This window comes from Sinohyriopsis cumingii, chromosome 10 (genome assembly GCF_028554795.1).
Source record: "Sinohyriopsis cumingii isolate HCF-2022 chromosome 10, ASM2855479v2, whole genome shotgun sequence".
NCBI lineage: Eukaryota > Metazoa > Mollusca > Bivalvia > Unionida > Unionidae > Sinohyriopsis > Sinohyriopsis cumingii.
In genome coordinates, this window is record NC_142970.1 from 13,780,105 (window position 1) to 13,799,680 (window position 19,576).

At 36.0% G+C, this 19,576-nt stretch overlaps 1 protein-coding gene across 1 annotated transcript in view; it reads left to right on the forward strand.

Annotated features, from left to right (window-relative positions):
- The window catches only part of LOC149789621 (zinc finger CCCH domain-containing protein 15-like), a 51,104-nt gene that overhangs the window by 27,472 nt on the left and 4,056 nt on the right, over nucleotides 1-19,576 (forward strand). Inside the window, exons 6-11 of the mRNA XM_089971648.1 lie at nucleotides 1,741-1,846; nucleotides 7,812-7,888; nucleotides 10,573-10,641; nucleotides 12,349-12,426; nucleotides 15,558-15,653; nucleotides 17,271-17,430. Coding sequence (XP_089827774.1) covers nucleotides 1,741-1,846; nucleotides 7,812-7,888; nucleotides 10,573-10,641; nucleotides 12,349-12,426; nucleotides 15,558-15,653; nucleotides 17,271-17,430 — 586 coding nt within the window. The remainder of the gene's footprint in view (nucleotides 1-1,740; nucleotides 1,847-7,811; nucleotides 7,889-10,572; nucleotides 10,642-12,348; nucleotides 12,427-15,557; nucleotides 15,654-17,270; nucleotides 17,431-19,576) is intronic.

Below are 19,576 nucleotides of genomic sequence, written 5' to 3' on the forward strand. Positions count from 1 at the left end.
CTTCCATTGATCGTATCCACAGAAGCGGCTGGTTTCAGTCTTAATTAATAAATTTCAGCATACGCTGCATAAATATACCACACATCCATATGGTACTCACTGGTATTACAATGAATGGCACTTGTGTAAGCATTGTTCAGACAAAATGGAAACTACTGCCACAATTTACTTGTCCATGGACAAGTAATCTTGCAAAAGTTATTCTGACTCGGACAATATCAACAATGGATTTCCACACCCTTGCACTATACATTGGTGATGGAAAGAAGGATGAATATACAGATATGGGTAATGCTATATTGCCTTTCCACATTGGTGATGGACAGAAGAATGAATATACAGATAAGGGTGATGCTATAAAGTCCCTTCTACATTGGTGATGGACAGAAAGATGAATTTACAAATATGGGTGACACCAGATGCCTTCCAAGAATGAATATATAGATAAGGGTAACACTATAAAGTCCCATCTGTATTGGTGATGGACAGAAGGATGAATATACAGATATGGGTAATGCACATTGGTGAACAGAAGGTTGAAAATACAGATACTGGTCACACTGTATGCCTCTTCCACATCAGTGATGGCCATGGGAAAACATTCTGCAATCCAAGCATGCATAGATGGAAAAATAAGTCAGTGAGTAAAGGGAGACAAGTCCTAAATATTTCAACAACAGCCTACCAAAGGCTTATCAGAGTAATCTCCTCTTACAAATTGTGTCATAAATTATATCAATTGTTAAATGGAACTTTTTCTAAATGTAATTTGAATGTCATATTTAGTTCTGTATTGTAGGGTGTTGTTTATTACGATGTAGATCTGTACTAACTATAATGTAACTAAATATGCAGATGTTTAATGAATCGGCATGTGCGTGAACTGTGCAATATTTCTAACAGTCATCATGACAAATGTTTTAGTTTAAACTATATTCATTAGAGAAACTTTGTCCAATACAATTACAACATGGGGCCCCGAGTGATCTAAAGCGCTCATCATTCCGGATCACTGCCATCTCACCCCTGTCTGCGTGGGTTCGAGTCCAAGGCTCAGCTTGTGTGGATATGTGGGAAAGCCTGCAAGTAGCTTCTCGTGGGTCAGTGGTTCTTCCCTGGGTTTTCCAGGGTTCTTCCTCCACCAGTTATACTGGCCGCCATGTATAGCCTATCTTGTGCTGAAATATGGCGTTGAAACCTAGAACAACAACAATTACAACATATGATTTGGATTTGGGTTCAACAGAAAGCATAAGCTTATAATCATATTAGCACTGTCTCTCAGAACAAATGTTTTTGTAACTGTACTCATTCAGAAGATTATTGGGACTAGTGGTGACCTCTGGCAGCAAACAAATACATTACAACATGGAATGTCATCATTTGTTTTATCAAGTGCATTCTAATAATTACACTGCTGCCTCTGTTGTTGTCTCAGATTTATACCTCACTAAACGTTAATAGTCAGCTGTGACAGATGCTGACTTACACCTTACTTCACTTTAAATAAGTTTTTATGGGTGTTATCAAATTTGTTTACACCTTACTGCACTGTAAAATATCCAGGTTTTACAGGAGTATTTAAACAAGTCTGTACTTTGCTGTGGGATCTGAAGATCTAACAAAATTTCAGCAGGTTCTGGATCTCATGATAATAGAGTTGTCTAGAAGTGTTAATGAAAGAATTATCTTGACTGACTTTTTTGTGGGTTGTGTTCATATGCTTCCATTTTCTTTCAGATTTGTAAATTTTTCCTCGAAGCAGTGGAGACTCAAAAATATGGTTGGTTCTGGACATGTCCAAATGGAGGAGACACTTGTATGTACAGACATGCGCTGCCACCAGGTAAGTTTGCAGAAAAAAGCACTTAATTCTTTGGGTATATATCCTCAGACGAGTAATGTTACTGGTGAAACCAAAATGGAATGCAGATGAAATGATAAATGCAGTATAGAGAAAACTCTGAATGCAAAATGCAGAATGATGAATAAATAAATGAAAATTTAATAAAATGCAAATAATTTTCAGTCATATCACTATGATGTCTACAGTTTGGCAATTGATAGTGATGTCTAGTACTGGCCCCATGTAGCATCATGTCCTACCCAGTCACAATTCCCTGACTCCAGGCCGACCAGTCCTAAAACTAACTTCTTAATGCTGACTACCATTTTTGTAAGTATTTGGTATGATTCTGCCAGGGTTCGAACCAGCAGCCTCCCGCATCTGAGGTGGACATTCTAACCACTAAGCCACCAGAGCAGTCAACATTGGTAATGTAAGCTCCATTGATGTTACATATTACATTTTTAACTTAAGGTCCATTGATGTTACAGATCACATTGGTAACTTAAGGTCCATTGATGTTACAGATCAATTTGGTAACTTAAGGTCCACTGATGTTACAGGTTGCATTGGTAAGTTAAGGTTCATTGATGTTACAGATCACATTGGTAACTTAAGGTCCATTGATGTTGAAAATTGCATTGGTAACTTAAGGTCCATTGATGTTACAGGTTGCATTGGTGACATAAGGTCCATTGATGTTACAGATTGCATTTTTAACTTAAGGGCCATTGATGTTACAGATTGCATTGGTAACTTAAGGGCCATTGATGTTACAGATTGCATTGGTGACTTAAGGTCCATTGATGTTACAGATTGCATTGGTGACATAATGTCCATTGATGTTACAGATTGCATTTTTAACTTAAGGGCCATTGATGTTACATACTATATTTGAGATTTAAGGTGCTCCAAGTCCATTGATGTTACAGATTGCATTGGTAATGTAGGGTCCATAGATGTTAATTCCACTTAATGCTTTGAAGCATAGATCCTGATCTGCCTGTTCAACGGATACCTCCATCTTTAAACTTTACTTGCATGTTGAGTAACAATTGAATTTGACAGATGCATGTGTGTGTTTGTAATTTGGTTTTTTAAGGTATCTTTTACAGTCTGAATCATATCACTACAAAGTCTGCAGTGTGGCAGTTGATAGTGATGTCTAGCATTGGGGCATCATGCCGCAGACATGGGTATCATGTTCCTTCCAGTTACATTATCCTGACAACTGGTCAGCCAGTCATAACTGTTATGTATATTTTTTTTGCATTGTTTGTTGTTTTTTTTTTTTTTCTTTCTATTTCATTATATACTACGGATAATTGTACTTTGGACTTGACCTTGTCCAAAATCAAGTTCGTTTTCTATCTTACCTGAATCGTTGATTTTTTTAAAAATTCTGTAAACAACTAATACATAGCTACATTTTTCTCTGTGAGTATGGATTAACAATTCAAATTATTATCTTTGCCTGTTTTTTTTTTATTTTAATTTTAGTAATAGACTTTTTAATTATAACTAAGATTTCATTTTGTAAACATTTGGAACCTTCCAGAATGAAATATTCCATTAGATAATTTTTTTTAAAAACATGTTAATTGTGACCTGAGGTCACGTGGAGGACTTTTATGTAATCTTGTTTTTCCAGAAATTATTCATCAGTGTTGTAAGATCTTGAGGCAGAATCATTGTTGTGTCCAGTTTTTTTATTCAAATTATTTATACACTGACAAGCTGGGAAATGGAGACTTGAATTTCTTGTAAATTTTCAAATAAGGACATATTCTTGGATTGTATTATTGTGCTTCTACAAAAGACCGTTGGTACATCACTACAGTGTGGGCCATCACAGACACATCAACACTTCCAGTGTTGGATTTATTTTGGATTACCATTCATGTTTATTCAGAACTTTATTCATTTAGGACTTGTGTTAGTAATTCTAGGATTATTTGGGATTTAATTCCCAATACCATTGGTTCTTCTTTTTTTCTAATAATTTTTTTCACTTTGTATTCTGCGTAAATAAATTTTTGTTGAATTTTACAAAGCTTGTTGCTTCTCGCTCTTTTCTATTACTTACTTTAAGACCATAGAGTTCTGATATAATATAAAACTCTTAATGCTGAATGCCAAGTGAGGCAGCAAAGAGTACAATTTGTTATAAGTCTTTGGTATGACTTGTCCAGAGTTCAAGTCTGCGATCTCTTTCATTTAAGGCAGATGTTCTCACAACTTAGGGGCGTCCTGAGTGGCTGAGTGGTCTAAAGCACTCTCCATTATGGATCACTGCCATCTCACCTCTGTCTGCGTGGGTTCGAGTCTAGGATTAGGCCAATGTGGGTATGTGAGAAAGCTTGCCAGTAGCTTCTCGTGGGTCAGTGGTTCTTCTTGAGGTTTCCCCAGGTTCTTCCTCCACCATTAATACTGGCCGCCATCATGCATAGCCTATCTTTTCCTGGAAAATGGTGTTAAACCCCACAACAAGAACAACAACTAACAACTTAGGCCACCAGAGCTGTTTGGCAAATGCAGTCTTTTGATTGATCAGATTATTTTGAAATAAGATTTGGAATCAAATGAGTTTTATTATCAAGAGGCCTGGTCAGGATATGTACTATTTATAATTTGGTGTTCATTGTATATAGTTACTATATTGTGCAATTTTCATGTTAAATTATGATAATATGTATCCATTTATCTTAAGTTGTCTACCATCTGCTGTTACCACCAGACATTGAGACATTATGACTCCCTTGCATTTGGGGTGAGAAATAACTTTGTCAGATTTGGGGTCAGAAAGTCATTAGACTGGGTCACTGACTGAAAGAAGATAAGTAATTCTAACTTACAGATCTGGACCAAACCTAGTGGGTGGCATACACCCATTAATTTTGGGGTCAAAACTTTAAAGGTCAAGGTCAATGAATGAAATAAATATGGTTTCTGAACAAAACGTCAGATATCAACCATTTACCCTCATCAACATTTGTGGATGATACATGCATTTGGAAAGGAAGAAACCTATTATTTGGGATCAAATGGTTATGGTCACTGTCTGAAAGAAGAAAAATGTTTTTGAATTATGAGTACCTTGTCAAAAGTTTGTGGCAGGCTTAACCTTAAAGTAAGGAAGATGCCTGTTGTCTTGGAGGTCAAAGTTAAAGGCCATTATGCGTCAAAAGAAATACGTGTTTTGCAGAAAAACTTTAATTATAGAGTAAGTTCCTTTACCATACTTCCTGTATGGCTAGCACTTTGGTAATAAAGAAACCATTTGATCAGAGGTCTTGGCCATGGTTACCCTGTGAAGAAAATAATGGTTTCTGCTCAATAAGTTTAGTACAAGACTGCTTACCTTGACCAAGCATAGTGGTCATTGAGACTCCTGGTCAGTAATATTCAAAGTTGGCAATACATTACATCTGATTACATAGAGGATTACTAAACACATGGGATGTAATATGCATTCGATTTGTGTTTTTTCTTCCAGTATGAACAAATTAATTATTGGTTAGATTTAAAAAAAAGACTTAAAAATTTGTAAATGCGTAAAATTTGCAAAGATTTAATAAGATGAACAGTGTTTCTCTTGCGTCAGAGATGCACACTGGAAAAAATTGATGCACACATTTTGTTGCCATGCGGGGTTTTTTTTAACGCAAAAGATTCACGTAAGTTGATGAGGATTTATTTAATATCCAATGCTTTGGATGAGGGATGGCATCGTGTGTACTTCGAGCATAGGCATGGTCTGGTTCCCTACTTCGTTTATTCCCTGTTGTTGTTGTTGTTGTTGTGGGGTTTAACGCCATTTCTCAGCACTTTAGGCTATACATGGCGGCCAGTATTAATGGTGGAGGAAGAACCTGGAAAGAACCACCGACCCACGAGAAGCTACTGGCAAGCTTTCTCACATGCCCACATTGGCTGAATCTTAGACTCGAACCGCCGCAGACAGAGGTGAGATGGCAGTGATCTGTAACGAAGAGCGCTTTAGACCACTCGGCCACTCATTTATACCCTGTGTTGCATATGAAACAGGGAACCAGACTAGCATAGACAATGTTATGACGGAGTTGTGCGAGCTCAAGCGATTTCCTTCAAGCTCAACAAGATGTCGTCCAGAGTTTTAATGTCAATTCTTGTTGCACTAGAAAGTGATCACCAGATTAAAACACCTTGGACAAGAATCATTAGCAAAGAAAGTGAAAGAAGCAGAACACAAAAGAGTAACTGTGGATCTGACTTTAATGAAAAATGGAGAAAATAATTCCCTTGACTGGAATACGGCACATCCATTAGGATTACTGGTGTGACTTTTGATCGCATGATTGTGAAGACTGCAAAAGTGAATAATTCTTTTGTGACAGGGTTTAAGAGTTTTAAAAAACCTGTCTTGTTTGCCACAAGATATCTGGAGAACACATTATCACCCAAGACATTCTTTCACAACAAAGAAATCAGTAAATTTGCTGAGACAAATGCGCTATTCGGATTACAAAGTTAGGGGGTTATTGCAGATTTTGTTGGTTTTTAACTTGCAAATAAAAGAAAGATTTTAAAGTTCAAGTGTAACTTATTAGAAAGAAAACTAATCTTTAGCCTTATTGATTTTTGGATAAATGTGTTCTTGGACAAAGTATAATGAAACCGATGATAGTACACATTTTATGATGGGTAGTAAATTAACAGCCATTTGGTTAAAAGGATTTAACTGGCTTTTGTATTGGCTTGTATGTAATGTGTTGGTCTGTAATATTGCTACAAAAAGATTATAAGGAGACTGTTAAAAGTACAACTTTAAGCTAAGAGAAAAATGAACTAATAAAATTTAATCTTTGAATGGACAGTGCATTTGTTTGTTAATTGTGTGTGTTGGTTTATTTGTATTTTTAAGAGAGAGAGATAGAGAGTATGTTGTGCAAGTTGCAATATCCTGCTTCAAGCTTAAAAAGTATGGGTGAGATGAAAATTTGTCAGTACATTTTTTTCACCCTGACATTTTTTATTTGACCCCCATATCTGACACCAAGGTTTTTTTTTTAACCCTCAGTTTTACACCCTTGGGGGATACACTGGATGAAAGTTTTCTGGACAAAAATAATTGTTTTGTTTGTTTTATGAACTGATAATGTATGAAAATTTAGTTGGTATGACATGCAAATAATTTTCTAAATGGGATGTATTTGTGTGATAGTGATGTAAGTGGATGTGCTTGGGGAGGTATACATTATTTCAGGAGAATGATGGTAATATAGACTATTTGTTTGGATAGTGGTGGTGTAATGGTAAAATGACTCAGGGTCAGTGTTAGGTCCCAGTCACACTGCTTATATAGTTATATATTGTCACTAGATGACATGTTGCATCTGCCTCGGATGCGGTAGGTCGTGGGTTCGAACCCCGGCCGAGTCATACCAAATACTTTAAAAAATGGTACTAACAGCTGCCTCATTTGGCACTCAGCATTAAGAGGTTAGTGTTAGGACTGGTCTGCCTGATGTAAGGATAATGTGGCTGTGTGGGACATAATGTTACGTTGTCTGCGACATGATGCCCCAGTGCTAGGCATCACAATAAACTGCCACACTACAGACATCATAGTGATATGACTGAAATATTTTAAAGCTACTTTTAAAATCCAAATCACACACACACACACACACACACAGAGTATAGTTATATATTGTCACTAGATATGTTTTATTTCAGTTTTTATGGTCTTTTCACAAAGGTCAAAGTCACAGCTAAATATTTAAAGTTTTTTGGTTTCTGCTTTGTATTGTAAAAGATGCTTGGCATGTATATAATCCATGGCTATATATCCAAGGTCAAGGTCTCTGATCAATTTTTTTAAATGCCATTTCTCTAATATTCTTAAAGACACAGATCAATTAAACATGCTTAATTTCATTGCAAGCCTGTAGTTCATTTACTTCAAATTACCTATTTTCTTCAGGGTTTGTATTGAAAAAAGACCAAAAGAAAGAAGACAAAGGGGATGAGTTGTCATTAGAGGAATTAATAGAGAAAGAGGTAGGAAAAGTTTTGAATAACTTGAAAGATAATACTGCTTTTTGGATAATTAATACTTGTAATAGGAAACATTTTGATAAAATACATGCCTCTAAGTTTGAGGGAAGTCACAATAATGTATTTGTGAAATTAGGAAGCTACAGTTCCCAATATATTTGTGGCAAATGTTGGAGAAAATATGGAATTCAAACTATATTATTTTTTTCTTCTTTGAATATGATTTCCTACAGGTAAAATTGTCACATAATGAACATTGTCACACCTACTTTGTACATATCTAACTATGGTGCTTCAGTTTTTATTTTATGTGCTGGTTTTTGTGTGTAATATAGAAACTTGCTTATATTACTGTATAGCTTCTACTCTGGTCAGATGCATACAGGTAAGTTTTCTATACATGGTTTATTCAGTCATGTCCTGCTTATGCATATTACTGTAAGTAATGCTTGAGTGATGTTTATCTGTATAGACAATCCATTGGCCTTCCTGTGGGTAAGCTGTGACTAGAAAGGAATTGTTTGTCTTCCTGTTTGTGCATGTCAGTACTATAAACAATGCTCCAGTGATTCTTCTGGTATGTGCAGTCAGATTCACATGCCTATGGCTTATTGTGGCTAGAATTTATTATTTTTCCCATCCACATTTGATATAATCATAGCTATTTCTACTCTACCTGTACAGTTCATGTGCTCCCCTTTACAGGTAACCATCTTCGTGGGTAATACAGCTCTTGCTCATAAAACAGGACACTCAGTACACTAGATGTATAGAGGGTCTTCTCTATTTTGTATTGCAGATTTCGACCATAGGACACCCCTCAACACACATAGTTCCTTTGGTTGTCACCCCTCGACTACATGTCAGACTTGCATCTTATGGGCAGAATTCAGTCATGACTTGGGTGATGAAAACCTATCACATGCAAGGGCTACAAGATGGAGAGCAACGACAACCATCAATTATAGTCTCTCACATCAGAATTATGGACTGGTTATGTGGATCAAACATCCAAATGACACAAATTGGTCAAAGTCATGACAGCCAAATTGGGCATGACCACAATTTGATCTAACAACAAAAAACGAACTTGTCCAGTTCCACAAATTGCACAGTACTGCCAAGCTCATCAAGAATAGACACTTCCAGCAGACAATGCCCAGTCTATACAGGCACTCTCTTAGACAATGCCCAGTCTATACAGGCACTCTCTTAGACAATGCCCAGTCTATACAGGCACTCTCTTAGACAATGCCCAGTCTATACAGGCACTCTCTTAGACAATGCCCAGTCTATACAGGCACTCTCTTAGACAATGCCCAGTCTATACAGGCACTCTCTTAGACAATGTCCAGTCTATACAGGCACTCTCTTAAACAATGTCCAGTCTATACAGGCACTCTCTTAGACAATATCCAGTCTATACAGACACTCTCTTAGACAATATCCAGTCTATACAGACACTCTCTTAGACAATGCCCAGTCTATACAGACACTCTCTTAGACAGTGCCCAGACTATACAGGCACTCTCTTAGACAATGCCCAGTCTATACAGGCACTCTTTTAGACAATGCCCAGTCTATACGGGCACTCTCTTAAATCAGTCTGACCACATAGTGCAGCTAAGTACTGCCTGTGGAAGACATACACTTTACATGGACACCCTCATGGATCTTTCTGACTGCATGTTACCTCAAATGCTTGCGGTTTATGATGTCCTCTTTGGAACCTCAGTTTTCAGGAGAGGTCCCTTCATTTGCCCTCAAGCCTGTGCCATCCAGGAGACTGTATTTAGCAACATGTTAGCAGTAATAGGTTATGATTCACAAGTGCTGCAAGTGTAGTGGGTCGCCATCATGAATATTTTTCTTGAACTACTCTGCAGGTAGTGTAGGAGATGTTGACTTCACTACCTTAATCTATAGATAAGAAACTGGCATTCAAGTTTCCTCATCATTATTAGAGCTTATTTGGACGAGTGTAACTCGGCCTCACAGGATTGAACTGAAGTTTCCACCCAATGCCAGGTCTGCAGTTCTGTCATAGGTGAAAATTATCTGTGGAAGATTCAACTTTAAATTGCTTATACAATCAGAATCTTTATAGGTCACCACCACATGACATTGCCACCTCAGGGTTCAACTCTTTTGCTGTACAGCAAGGGAAAGAGTTAAGCAAACAGCCAAAATATCCTATCTCAAAACGGATGCATGGATCGGTTACATGAATTAAACATCCTTCAACATGTCCCAACATGATGAAATAGATGATGTTCTCCCCACACAGATGAGCTACTTCCATTTTGACAGGACTAGGCCATATACAAGGAATTGAATGGTCCACAACCACAACGTATAAAATGCTCTGTGTTGTCATCTATATTAGGTCATTCTCTCACACTATTATTTGCAGAGTCATGTGTCGTGGTTTTTCGATGCTTTATGAGAAATACTACACTTATCAGTCAAATCTAGGTCACAGTGACCTAGATTTCAGGTTCTGTTGCTCTGTAATTAACTATTGTGATTATATGATTTTTTAGACACTGGTGAATGCCCTCATGTTACATGTACTTGTTAAAGGTTGTTGTCAAAGTCACAAAAACATTAAATCGCAAAATGGATAAATAGATGTGTAGTGTATGTCTATGTTACATAACATTCATTGAATTTTTTTGTTTCATTAGAGAGCTGCTTTAGGAGCCAATACCACCAAAGTGACTCTGGAGACATTTTTGACATGGAAAGATAAAAAGGTAAGATTTCTTTTTCTTGTATACTATAAAGTAATTCAAACTGATTTTTAAGTGGGATTTTTTTATATTTTTGTAATGATTTTTTAATATCCCTGCAGAAATATACATCATATATCAAGAGTTCCATCAATTATATCTATCCTTCTGTTATTTTATTTGTTTTTGTTTCTTTATATTAACTTTATCTTTATTTCATCTTGTTTTATGAAACTTGGTAGATGGCATGCACTTTGGGTAAGAAAGAAATCAGTTTATTTTTGGATCCAATAGGTAATGGTTGCAATGAATGAAAGAAGAAAAATTGTTACAGTAACATTAGTTCCACATCATAAACTTGTCTAAAGATCAGAAAGAAATTAGACCACACTGGTGGCCTGATTGTTAGAGTGTCCGCCTCAGATGCAGGAGGTTGCAGGCTTAAACCCCGTTTGAGCCATAACAAAGACTTATAAAATGGTACTAGCAGCTTCCTCATTTTGTGCTCAGCATTGAGAGCTTAGTTTTAGGGCTGGTCATCCTGGTGTCAGGATAATGTGGTTTGGTGGGACATCATCTGCAGCATGATACCCCAGTACTAGACATCACTATAAACTGCCACACTGCAGACATCATAGCAATATGACTGAAAAAAGTTTAATTAATTACATTAAAAGTTAAAAATCCAAAACACACACACACACACACATAAACACACAGACACACAGACACAGAAAGAAACTAATCATTTCAGGTTATAGGTCAAGATAAGTATGACTTGAAGAAAATAAAAACTTTCCCTACATCACTGCAGTTAAATATCACAGATCTGGACTAAACTTCACTTGTACTTGAACAAAAGAAGTCTATTAATTTTGGGGTCAAAAGGTCAATGATTAAGGTCACTGGAGCTAAAAGAATTAAAAATTATTTCTGCCTACAACATTTTCAGTCGATAATTGTTAAGTACCGCCATCAAAGTTTAAAGTCAATCATGGCTAATTCTTCATGATCTATTTATTATAAACTATTTTTGAACGAAATCGGTTCATGGCTTGCAGCTCTGACACAACTATTATGGATTACCCATCTACAGCAGAAACACGCACAGTGGGATATATTTTTTGTGGATTACCCTATAACAGCAGAAAAACATCATGGATTCTATTTATTTTTGTGGATTATCTTCATACAACAGAAACACAATGGATTCCATTTTTTGGTGTAGACTTCTTATTTGCTAGGGAACATGAATCTAAAGACCCAGTCTAAATTAATCTACTGTCGGGGGAAATTGCAATTCTGCCACTATCAGGGACATTTTTATGAGTGCTTATGTTTCCTAGTCACAAAAATGTATACCCACAAAGACATTATAGATCTTAATACATTTATTATTAATAATTTATGCAAAACTGTTCTCACCATTTTTTCCATTTTGGTTTTTGTTAATTGTGTTTGGGTTAGTCTATATGCCATAGCATATTGTGATCAAATTGTGTTATGTTATTGCACCTTGGCACAAAAAGCGAATTTAAATTTTTATATCAGTAAGTTTTTCAAAAATTTAATTCATTAGCTTAAGTAGCAAAAACCATTTCTTCGGAAAACTTGAGAGATTTGCTGTAATTGATTCCACAGTTATCATTTCAATCTCAAGCAGACCATTGGGTTTAATAGTTAGTTAGTTTCCTGAAAGATTCTTATTTCTCTGTGTTCATTTATTTGCAGAGGAAAGAAAAAGAAGAGAAACAGAGAGCCGAACAAGACAAGAAAAAGAATGACTTTAAATCGGGAAGAATGCTTGGAGTAAGTATATAAAGAAACTCAAACGAAAAGGCATCATCTACATTTTAATTAATTGCTTTTAAAAACCAACTATAATCACTAGAAACAGAAATATTTTGCATAATTGTAGCAGTAGTAGTGATAAGTAATTAAGTACTACTTTGTGAAACTGGTTGTACTAGGTTTGGTACCATTGTTCAGCACATGGTGGGCTGTACATGGTAGCAGGTATATTTGGTAGAGGAACAACCTTGAAAGAAACACTGATCCTACAGGAAGCTACTGGCAAGATTTCTCACATATCCATGTTGGCCAAGCCTGAGACTTGAACCCACATGGACAGAGGTGATATATGAGTGATCTGTATTGGTGACTGCCTTAGATCACTTCTCCACCAGGGACAGAAGTTATTTTATGTGAACTAAATAAAGAATCCTTATAATCACATTGCAGCAGAATTGTTTAGTGAATGTAGTTTGTATAACAAATTTTGACCATATAGTTAAAGTTTTTTTTATATTTTACCTTTACATTTTATTACTTTTATACAATATACAGAGGGAAATCTCACCTCTGTCTTCATAGGTTTCAGTTTCAAACTTGGCCAGTGTGGAGATGTGAGAAACCTTGCAAGTGGCTTCAAGTGTGTTGCTGGTTCTTCTTTGGATTTTTCTGGGTTCATTCTCCCAGATATACTGGCTGCCTTAAAGATGTTGTCCGACCCAATATAACATTTTAACATCTTTGCTACTACTAACACTAATCACTTAAGCTTATTTGGGAAGGCTTTATCGTCATACACCATTGTGCAATTCATGGTCATACATTTGTCAAACTTTACTAAGTATTCATTGGCACCGTATAGCCTATTTTGTGCTGATGTGCCTTTAAGCATTCATACATACAAGTAATGAAGTATATATGCATCAAGACATTTTAATATTTATTTTGTTAACAGTTATACATTATGCAGACCTACCGATCCTTACGAATTTGCTGCAAGTCATACGAAAATGACCTTTAATGTACAGATTTTAGGCATAAAAGCAAAAACTACGTAAAAATACTCATTGACAAAAAATACGGATTTTTTAGGCTTTAGATCCTGGTTTCATATTAAAACTAGTGAAATTATGTAGGGACCCAGACTTACTTTAGAGCAACATCTCAGACGCTTTAAGGGCCCCTGAGTGGTCAAAAGTGCTCTCTGTTATGGATCACTGCCATCTCACCTCTGTCTGTGTGGGTTTGAGTCTCGGATTCGGCTAATGTGGGTATGTGAGAAACCTTGCCAGTAGCTTTGGGTGGGTTAGTAGTTCTTTCCTGGGTTTTCCCGGGTTCTTCCTCCACCATTAATACTGGCCGCTATGCATAGAGTATCGTGTGCTGAAAAATGGTGTTAAACCCAACAACAACAGATGCTTTAAACTGCACTTATTTGTTCATGCAAAGCATCTGCATGATCAAACTGTTGATTATAGAATTTGTTAAAAATGGTGTCCAGCAAGAGATGCATGTTTAAGACAAAAGGGAAAAGGGAAAATAAGCCTCTTGAAAAATTTTAATAATCAAAAAGGAATGTTCAGTTTCTTGTGAATAAAAGCTGGAAGGGACACAATTATGTTTATTGGACATCACATGTGAATTTGAGTATGACTTGTGGTGGGTGATATTGCCATCGTCATGTGTAATGGAAAAAGATAAGAATTACATCAAGTTGAGAAATAGCAACAAGCCATTGAGCTGCTTAGGGTTTGGAACCTGTGCAACTGTATAAGGTTTGGAACTAGAGTTTGTGCAGCTGTACTAGTGGTAAATAAAGTCTATGCATACTTTACAAACTTTTCAGTTGAACATAATGTTTATTTTTGCTGCATGTTTTGAATACTGAACTTTTAATTATGTTTTTGAGCTTTACAATAGCAGTTTATGAGATTTTTTTTACCTTACTGAAAACTGGTCAAACTTACAACAGCCTTACTGAGACAGACTTGTCAGGGTTGGCAGGACTGCATTATGTCCATCTTTTGTGATACTCACGTTTTCTGCAAGGGTGTTCAAAATAATTGGATCTTGATATTCCATCCGATTCCAGTTAGAATGTGAACCCAGGGTGACTGGGTGTCAGTATTCCAGTCAGTATGTGAATCCTGAATGAGAATGTTTCCAGTTAGAGTTTTCATTGATAGTTTATCTCAGTTTAAAAATATTGGTTGGTTTATGAATGTAGTTATGTATGTTGGCTCATGCATCAGTCTTTAGATCCAGATGTCACATTCATTTTCAAAAAAGCACTTGTTATTGAAATGGACAAGAAAAGTTTCCTCACAGCTACAATTCATTTGACGTGTTTTCTGAGTCAGGCAAATGCTTTTAGAAATAAAAGCTAGAGCATTATGATTGCAGTCATATTTTGATATTGTTATCCCCCCAGTGATCATGAATATTGTGAATTCCATGTTAAAATGAACACTGTATTACCTCTGAAAGCATTTTTGCATAAGAGAACACTTGATTATAATGATTGTGCCAATATAATGAACAAATTATAAAACAAACAACACCAACACATGGGGGGGATTTTGTTTTTTTTTTTAAATTATGTCCCGTGTACAATTTGTTAAGAATATTTTTATATTATTCTACTTTGCAGAATAACTTAAGTGGTGAAAGTATAAACTAATATCATAAAATAAGTTTACTAATTCTTTAAAAATGAAAGTGCATTTTTAAATTAATTCTTAAAATATTATTATTAATAATATATAAAATACTTGATAGTAAGTATTATGCACGCCATAATTTTTTATTATATAATTGAGTTCTGATGAAATATTGAATATTCATTGACAATATATCAAGATATCATTTTTTTATTTTTAAATTTATTCATTTATTTATTTTCTATATCTTTAATAAGTATGCATTATACATAATAAAAATATTAATAAAACTGTTTTTCTCTATTTAGTCATGAATTATAATGAACAGCTATTCTCGAACACAAATTATTCATTATAGGAAGGAACTGATCTGTATCCTAAATATGAATCTGTCCACTAAATATGAAAACTGCATCTGTCAAATATGAACACTACATCTATTAAATATGAACGCTGCATCCAGAATAATTGTTGCATCAATTCTTGCAGATCAGTGGTCGAGAGCTGTTCGAGTTTAATCCGGATTTTGTGGCTGATGATGACGAGGAAGCCACAGATGAAACAATTCAAAGGGAAGATGAAGAGGTTGGTTTTTTTGTTTCACATGTGAATGGTGAGACGCAGCTGTAAATAATAGACACAATAATGGTGTGACAAATAAGTCGGTAATGGTTAGACATAGGTATCTGTAATAGTTAGACATGTATATGAATATAGTGGGACCTAGGAGTCAGTAGTTTGGAAGTTATGATTCAGAGTTCAGTATAAACACTGTGAACTAATGCTTAAGTTTCTTTCTTATCATATTCAGCTCTGCCACCATCACTCTTCAAACAGCTGAAATGGCAGTCAACAGAGTTTGAAAAATGCAATCATTTGATTGTACCTGCATTTACTTACATGAAGAAAAGTTCCTCACAGGTTTCAGCTACCACCGCTGTTTGAAACAACTGAAATGTCAGTCAAAAGAGTTTGATAAATGCAACCTTTTGATTGTGCCTGCATTTACTTAGATAAGGAAACGTTCTTAACAGATCGCAGTTTAAACAACTGAAATGGCATTCAGCAGTTTGAAAAATGCAACCATTTGATTGTGCCTGCATTTATTTTTTAGATAAGGAAAAGTTCTTCACAGATCTTATCTACCATCCCTGTTTAAACAACTGAAATGGTAGTCAGCAGGGTTTGAAAACTATTTGATTGTGCCAGGATTTATTTAGATAAGGAAAAGTTCTTCACAGATCTTATCTACCATCCCTGTTTAAACAACTGAAATGGTAGTCAGCAGGGTTTGAAAACTATTTGATTGTGCCAGGATTTATTTAGATAAGGAAAAGTTCTTCACAGATCTTATCTACCATCCCTGTTTAAACAACTGAAATGGTAGTCAGCAGGGTTTGAAAACCATTTGATTGTGCCAGGATTTATTTAGATAAGGAAAAAGTAATCAAGAGTAACTTACTATAGTGCAAATGGAGCAGTCAGACTCCAAGCTATGCAACAGTGTCAATATGGTCTGCCAACTATGTAAAATATTCCTGGAAATTTGGCCTCCAGTGGCCCTGTCCATGCTGTCAGAGTAGAGTTACACATCATTGATTGTTATAGCAGTGAGACAATTTATTCCCATCACAAATGTCAGGTTTGATGTTTAACATTGTAGCACTACCATAATATCAGAGTTGAAATCTTACACTATATTACTACTGTCATGTGGGGCCCCGAGTGGTCTAAAGCGCTGTCCATTACAGGTCATTGGCATCTCACCTCTGTCTGCGTGGGTTCGAGTCTCGGATTCAGCCAACGTGGGTATATGAGAAAGCTTGCCAGTAGCTTCTTGTGGGTCGGTGGTTTTTTCCAGTGGTTTTCCCGGGTTCTTTCTCCACCATCAATACTGGCCACCATGTATAGCCTATCGTGTGCTGAAAAATGGCATTAATCCCTAAAACAACAACTACTGTCATATCATGCATCAGCAGATCTTGAGGGATATTCTTATAAGGTTTTTCACAAATATCAAAGCCACATTATAAAGGATTCTAAAGAGCTGTGAACTAAACTGGAAATAAATTGAGATGCCGTCATAAAGTTTGACCAATTTAATGGAACCCAACTACATACCTGAAGTAGAAGAGGGGGACAGTAGAATACCGAGGGGATTTAAATCGAGGGACCATCATACTTACACATTTATCTTTTCAGGATGAAGGGAATATTGTTGAGTTAGATCTCAACAAACTTCTCAATCTTGCTCGAGAGTGTGATGGAACTGGGACAGTATCCACCAGTAATTTTAGGATAGGGGAAACAAGCACACTAGAACCTACATATGGAAAACCTGTGGAAAATAATTATAATGAAGGTATTGTGTTATTTATTAATGGTTACAGTAATTCATAGAATTGTACCTTTGGCAAGGGATGACAGTGCTAGATTTATTTCTCTAATGTTGAGAAATGTGTCCTTTTACTGTTTCTGTTTTCCTCCCCACCCACCACAGTCACATTAGTAAATGGAGCAGGCATATAGTATAATTCTTTACTTTTATCTTTTTTGGTATATATTATAAGGAAAATTTTTAATAAAAACTACAGCAGTTCAAGGTGTTGATATTATGGGCAAGTTTTTTCTGCAATGAAGGTGAATGCTACTAAATGTTGCTTTAAAGTGCAAAGTAAGTTGCTACATGACGGTGACTGAATAGATATCTGTCCATTAGTCGGGTCATTAGTTTGGACTTCATTTGAACTGTGGCCAAATACAAATTTAGGAAACTGGATTTTGGTGTCATTTCAATTGAAAGATGAGAGAATCATATCAAGACTGGAGATTTGCCCCATGTATTGTGACCTGCATCAGCAGAGCTGGTTATTCATTGCAGGAGAGGGGAGTGAGGCTCACTGAATAGGAGGACCAGTTACATGAGTAATAGTCAGCAAGATATTTCAGTGGGTGCTACACACAGTTGTTATTTGTACCAGCTTTCAGAGTTATGGTGACAAAACATAGGTAGATTGTACAAAAATTTATGTTTTGGTCTTATAATAGATATCTGACTGGGTCTCATTGTCCAAATAGTCTGAATCTGAAACTGCAAATAGACATCTGTCTGGGTCTGAAAATCAGAATAGACATCTGTCTGGGTCTTAAAATCGGAATAGACATCTGTCTGGGTCTGAAAATCGGAATAGACATCTGTCTACGTATGAATGTCAGAGATATGCCGGGTCTGAAAATCAGAATAGACATTTATCTGGGTCTGAAAATCAGGATAGACACCTGTCTGGGTCTGAAAATCAGAAAAGACATTTGTCTAGGTATGAAGGTCAGAATAGACATCAGTCTGGGTCTGATATAGTGTTAAAGTATTATCCATTTCTGTCCATGGTGTTCTTTCAAATTTGTCTATTTGTAACAGATTTTGTTTCTACTCAGATACTTTCAAGTGCTTAATTAACAAACCAAATTTGCTGTGTGGCTTTATGTTTTAAAGAATATTGTTCTGAAAAATATTTAGGAAGAGTTATGGCCCCTGTTTGTATTTGCACTTATGTTAAAGAAAAATTTATTTATTAGCATCCTCTTGGTGGGGGTAATTTGTCATATGGACAGACTTCTAATTGTTGAATTGTACTATTAATCAAGCTGGTTGCTTTTTTCATAAATAAATGTTTTACTAACTTTTAGTTTGTATGGAGCCATATGCATGGTTTGTGTGCACAAAATCAGTGTATTACAGTCAGGGTAATACCAGAAAAGTTTTTATTTATGTAATTTCTCATGGCTGGTGCTCTTATCACCATAAGCTCACACGAATGTAACTAGATGTCCTTGCACATGTACATAATGTCTAGAAGAGTTAGCTCCCTTCCTCTATAGGTTTTTCACTTACATGTGCAGTGGGATCAATATTATGTAGATTAAAATTGAAATATATCAAAGAAGGCTACCCAAACTTTACAGAATAACTTTGTGCAGAAATTTCAATTTATTGAAATGTATCTTTGATAGAATATTCAAAAAAATGAATTTCGTTTTGACAAAATATTTGACCATACTCTCATAAGACCCCAGGCAAATGCAACAAGAAACCAGCGATGTGAAGCAACCAGAACCGTTCCTGAGCTCTCCTTCCCACTAATGACAGCCAACCATTCAACTGTAAGGGACCTTTATGGACCCACAGATTGAGGCCAAACTATCAGGGTTCCTTGAACCCATAAAAGCCGGAGGGAGGTGGCACCATTCCCTTCCCGAGGAACAACTAGCAGGCTGCGGTGCAGTCAGAAAAAAGTGGCACATGCACATTTGTGCCCACGCCACTATAATTAAACTCAGCAACAACAAAATGTATCAACCCAGTACACGAAACACTGTTAACTTTGGTACCACCATTACTTGTGAGCTAACATACATATTTACTAATTCCATAGGCAAAATGTGGAAAATATTTATTTTTAAACTTTAAATCATGTTACGTTCCAGTAGTTTATTCAAATTATGTAGTT